This window comes from Helianthus annuus, chromosome 4 (assembly GCF_002127325.2).
Source record: "Helianthus annuus cultivar XRQ/B chromosome 4, HanXRQr2.0-SUNRISE, whole genome shotgun sequence".
Taxonomy (NCBI): domain Eukaryota; kingdom Viridiplantae; phylum Streptophyta; class Magnoliopsida; order Asterales; family Asteraceae; genus Helianthus; species Helianthus annuus.
Genome location: NC_035436.2, coordinates 190,401,086 through 190,407,079, shown reverse-complemented (window position 1 = coordinate 190,407,079; position 5,994 = coordinate 190,401,086). Strand labels below are relative to the sequence as shown.

General features: G+C 36.4%; 1 protein-coding gene across 1 annotated transcript; it reads right to left on the bottom strand.

The window, feature by feature from the left end:
- Positions 1-2,061: 2,061 nt before the first annotated feature.
- Positions 2,062-4,516, bottom strand: LOC110937591 (pentatricopeptide repeat-containing protein At5g28460). Its single transcript, XM_022180035.2, has one exon. The coding sequence runs from the start codon at positions 4,424-4,426 to the stop codon at positions 2,171-2,173; it is 2,256 nt and encodes a 751-aa protein (XP_022035727.1). The 5' UTR covers positions 4,427-4,516; the 3' UTR covers positions 2,062-2,170.
- Between the last annotated feature and the right edge of the window lie 1,478 nt (positions 4,517-5,994).

The window sequence follows — 5,994 nt, the reverse complement described above, 5'->3', positions numbered from 1 at the left end:
CAGGGACACGCACTTGGATCTTCGAGCGGATTTGGTTGAACATCTATAGTTGGATCGCTCGATAAATAACGACGACGATAATGGTGGCGACGAGTAGTTTTATTATTTTGTTTAAATATATCGTGTCTGGTTTAGTTGTTGAATATTATTAGCAGTTATTTTATTTGTTGATTAAATACAAAACTTTTAAAAAAGAATGAATAAAAAAATGAAAATAAGTTAAATAAATGATTTTGCAATGATTAAGGGAGCTTTATTCCATTGATTGGATGTTATTGGTAAGACGCAATGAAACCCCATGCACACGTGGTGCTGGTGTTGGGCAATGGAGCCCATATGGGCTCCATTCTATAACACCAAGCTTTATGCATTGAAATGCATACTCTTTTGCTATATTTCTCTAATTCTAGCTCTAGGTGCACTATGCACAATTAGATAGTTGTTTACGAGCTAATGATGAAATTACCCTCTTAGTTGTTGGACTATGGGCTAGGTGTGTAAACGAGACGACCTCTTCGTAAGGTGCTTGATATTGCCTTGCCAAAAGTTCAAATCTTGACGATCTTAAACTAGCTCAAACCTAAAATGAAGCTCATTAAAAACGAGATTAAGCTTGAGCTTCAGATTTCTAGCTTCTCTAAATGGGCTTATCATGCATATAAAGAGAATCTAATATAACAAATTTATAATTACATAATAAATATTATTCTATGTGTATCAATAAAGTTTTAGGATAATTAATAGATAATAAAGAAAGAGCCGAACTTAGGATTAATAAAATTATTAATAAGCCGAGACGAACCTTTGGGGCTGTTTGGCAACATCTGAATGGTTAAGTGTTGAACCAATAAGAGGTCTGAACCATTAAGTGCTGAACCAGTAAAAGGTCTGAACCATTAAAAGCCTGTATAATTCAGAGGCAAATGTCTGACCAATTCGGATTAGAGATCTTAACCATTCAGACTCTGTATAAAAATCTTAACCATTTAGAGGCAAATGCCTGAACCATTCAGACATCTGCTCGTGAAACAAACAGTCTAAACCATTAAGTGTTGAACCAGTAAGAGGTCTGAACCATTAAGAGCCTCATTAAGAGGTAAACAAACAGCCCCTTAGATACAGAGCTCAGACCGAGATGAGTTTGAGCTCTCTTAAGTTCAAATGAGTTGACTCGACGACTCGACTCGACTTCTCTACACCCCTTAAATTGTGGACAAGAATCATGAAAGCAGCCTCTTTATGAGAACTTATCTCATAGAACTTTTATTAAAAAATAATTAAAGTATCCACTAAAAGTGCAAAAAACAATTGAAGAGTCTACAAGAAATACACATCTATTTGTAGCACTAACAACAGAGAGTATTTTGTGCCACAAATAAACAATGATGTAAATTTCAAAAGGTCAATCACAGTATAAAGTGATCAATCTAAACCTCTAAATATTCAAGGGCATTTTAGGAAGCATGATCTCTGTTGAGGTTTTCTGGCCAAAATCTCACAACAAAGGTCTTCCATAAATCCAGAATAACATTTCTTATCACAAACTTATAATGAGTAAACTACCATTTTGGTCCCTGTGGTTTGGTCACTTTTGCCACTTTAGTCCAAAACTCAAACTTTTTGCATTTGGGTCCCTGTGGTTTCAGTTTTATTGCCATTTTGGTCCAAAAATGAAATCAGGTCATATTTGTCTTATAAAATCCTGCTATTTTGTCCTTTTCCGCAGGGGCAAAATGATCATTTATTTTTTATAAATAAATACCATATTTTATAAGAAAAATATGATCTGATTTGCCCCTAATAAATGACAAAATTACAGGATTTTATAAGACAAATATGACCTGATTTCATTTTTGGACCAAAATGGCAATAAAACTGAAACCATAGGACCCAGATGCAAAAAGTTTGAGTTTTGGACTAAAATGGCAAAAGTGACCAAACCTCAGGGACCAAAATGGCAGTTTACTCACTTATAATTTATAACATGCTTGTGTAAAAACATGATCATACTCTTCAAAGATGCAACCTTGTTCTAGTAAAGTGTCACAATCTTGTAACCAATTAAGAACTAAAAAACAAGTAATTTCAATAAAATCATAACATCTCTCAAGTCTTAATCAGTTTAACAAAAAGTAAGTCGAACAACGCTAAAAAAGACGAACCTCTATATCTATGTAGTTGCCGCAACAGAGGACACTTGATATCCTTGTACAAACATCCTCAACTTCTCAATCTCTCCAACGGCATCAAGCCAGTCGTTTAAAATCTCCAACGTGACATAATCAGGATTACACGCCTGATTCGTCATCTGATCCATAAGTCTAAGTGCTTCTTGCAACCTATTTTTACTCGAAAGCCCCTTAAGCATTGCATTATACGTGGTAGTATTCGATCTAACACCCTTTTGGACCATCCCGTCCATTAACGAAAGAGCATGATCTATTTTCCCACGCTTACAAAGAGACTCGATTAATACATTATATATAACCGTATTCGGAGGAACCTTTGATGATACGAGCATCTTATCGAAGATATCCAAAGCCTCGTCGAGATTTCCAGCTAGACAATACGCGTGAATCAGAGTACCGTATGTGACTACTGTAGGGACATTCCCGTCAATTATCATTTGTTTTAAAAACTTATGAGCAGATTCGAAATCCCCGTGTTGACTAAAATACGAAATTAGAGTATTGTAAGTGACACCATCTGCTTTCACTCCATTTTCTTCCATATCTTTAAGGATTTCAACCGCTTTATCGAGTTTCTTTTTTCTACAAAATCCCCCTATTAAAGTGTTGTAGGATACAAGATCCATTTGGAATCCGGCTTTTTTCATTTTTGAAGCGATAAAACTAGCATCGTCCGGTCTTCCAGCTAAAGTCAAACCGGAAATTAAGCTGTAGTACGCAAGCGCATCAGGAGAGCCAACGGATTCCATTTCATCAAACAATGCCATCGCTTTTTCAATATTATTAACACTGCAAAAAGCGGAAATTAACGTAGAGTATGTAACCGCGTTCCCTTTAATCCCCTTTTCTTCTTGCATTTTCCTAAAAAATTCCATTGCGTTACCGATTCTTCCGTGTTTACACATTCCATCCACCAAAGTGTTTATTGTAATCACGTTTGGATCTACACCCTCGTTGTTCATCTCATCGAACAGCTCTTGAGACCGTTCGATTTCACCGGATTTACAAAACCCGTCAATCAAACAGTTGTAGGTTACAACATTAGGGATACAATTATCTTCTAAACGCATTTGTTTCATCAACGCTGCACCTTCTTCTTGCCTTCCTACTTTGCATAAACCGTCAATCAGCGTATTGTAAAGAATCACATCAGGTTTAACGGAGATCCCATCGCTTCCTTCCTTCATCTGTTTAAACATATCCAACGCCTCGTCCACTCTACGAGACTTGCACAAGTGATTCACGACCATCCCGTACGTCACAATATCAGGCTTGATCTCATTCTCCTTCATCTCTTTTAACAACACGTTTATCTTTTTGTAGTCTCGCTCTCTCGCCAACCCTGATAAAAGGGCGTTACACGGTGCAGCTTCGACCTTCCCAAACTTCATCAATTCATGCAACAAATCCCAAGCTTTCTCATTTCTACAACTCCTACATAACTTGGTGATCAATTTAGTCAGCAAAAGTTTATTAGGAAACACACCGTGTACCCCAAATTTCGGAACCAAACCAATGAAATCATCAGTCCGGTTTCCCCAATCACGTCTCAACAAGACCGGAAACACAATGTTTAACGTTATCTCATTAGGCGGAAACTTAGCATCCGGTTCAAGCATTTCGTCGAGCAGTTGGCGTGCATCGTCAAACCTTTCGGATTTCAACAACAAATCAAGTACTATGTTTCTCACATTAGTGTTTTTCACATCTGGGTCTAAATTATCATACACTAACATCGAATCTTGAACCTTATTTAAACAAGAAAAGTAACTAATTAACCTGATTGCTGAGTGGTTTGTGAGGGAAACTTTAACTTCCTTTGAAAGATTAAACAAACCAACAATGGAAGCATAATCACCTTCACGTATTGCAAGCTGAATAACAGTTTGAAATATAGAATCTAACGGAGGTGGGTGTAGAGACAAAGAGGGGTTTTCATTTTCACGAATGAAATTGAAAAAGTTAAGAGCTTTAGTTGAAGTTTGAAACTCACGAGCGATTTTGATGAGAGATTGAGGGGTTAATGAGAGGATTTGTTGATTGAGAGTGGTGTTTGTTGTCCAATTGTCGGTGGTGGTGATCTGGGTGATTATGGGTTGTGTTAATTCTTGTGACGGTGGTTGTGGTGAGTCCGGTGCGACGGAGAAGCGACGGAAATGGGTGGTTGTGGAAGGTTTATAGGGTTTAAGAAGAGAGTGAATGTATTGTTTGGATGCAGAGATTGGTGTCTTCTTCATTGTTGACTGAAGTGAAAGTATGCTGAGAAGATCAAAGATTTGTAGCTTGTTTAATCAGTGAACATTGTTCGGTTGCTGAAACAAAGGAGTTATTGGGCCGGCCCATGGGTTTTGGTAACACAGGAGTTATTGGAAGGGGTGCACAAAATAACCGGTTCCCTGCCCGACCCGCTGTATCTAACCTGGAACCGTTTTCGGTTCCTATCCGGTACGAGGAGGAACCGGCCCCTACCCTTTTATACCCGACAGGCTCTACTTGTAACACCTCTATCAATGACGGAAACATGGAAGCGGTACAAAATTGTTCACAAGCTCATGATCAACTAAAGTTTCAATATTATTAAAACGGAAAACGCTATAGAAATGTAACCAAGTTTGTCTAATGTTTCAATTAAGTAACCCAAACATTTTTTTGTCTCTTTAAAGTAACTAAACTTTAATTTTGTGTTATAACAGTGTGTAATTACCAGGTCACCAAGATATGATCGGTTGGTGAATAATTTATCTGTTTTCTTTTTTATTTAAATATATACTAATAAGAATTATAAATGTTTTTTTGTCAAGTTAAAAATAAAATTAGTGAAACCTCACACATCATCATTCTAACCTGTTAACCTGATAATTACATAGTATTAGAACAATAAACGAAACTTTAATGACTTTAGAGAGACAAAAAAAGTTTCAGTAACTTAATTGGAACACTTGACAAACTTGATTACATTTCTATAAAGTTACCCCTTATTAAAAATGCAACTTTAAATGATCATCCAGGAAAAAGAAACAATCCAAACAAACAAATGTTTCAAAATTAAATTTTAAATCTAAGTCCATGCCATACATGATTAAACGCTCAACAATCTCATGCATTATTTTTTGAAACATGTTAAGATAAAAAGGGACAACTTCGAAAACTTGGTGAGCATACATGGGTTTGCATAAAAATGAGTTAAGCAATCAGCATGTCAGCTTTATCTAGAACTATCTTGTGAAAGCACCTTTGAACAATTAACCCTGGTGACTAAAGGAATTGCGACAAGTTAACATTTTTTTAATGTTTGTTTCAATCATCCCAATAGTTAGATGAGTTTGTCAGACTTGTATTGCTATAATCTACTACAGTTGGTTTGGCCGAAGTTAATGATTATACTAATTTTAATGTGAACTCCTAAAGTAATGTTTAAGACAATAAGTGTAAAGATAAAAAGTTATGGCATAAACAATTTCTAATGTTTAAGTAAACATGTTTCATCTCAAAAATTTAAAGAAAAGGGCTATGTAAACCCGCCTGGTTGTGTTGTTAGAAATTTCCTATGTGATGGCTACAATATAGATGTTGCGGGTAAAGGCTAGTTTTGATTTATTGATAAGCATTGTGAATAGCGTTGGCGATTTAACAAGTGTTTGAGTGTTATTTTTGTTGCTTAGACCATGCGTAGTGGTAAGGGTGAATAATGCCTCTACCCTTGGGCGTTTTCCGCCACGTGGCAGTACAGTCAGCAAGGGGCATTATTGGGCGTTTTTTTCTAAAATGGGTGTAGTGGGGATGTGGGCATTATGTTAAAAGGGTG

Bases quoted from the DNA above. Each gene is read 5' to 3' on its own strand.
- LOC110937591 (XM_022180035.2), bottom strand. From the start codon at position 4,426: ATGAAGAAGACACCAATCTCTGCATCCAAACAATACATTCACTCTCTT.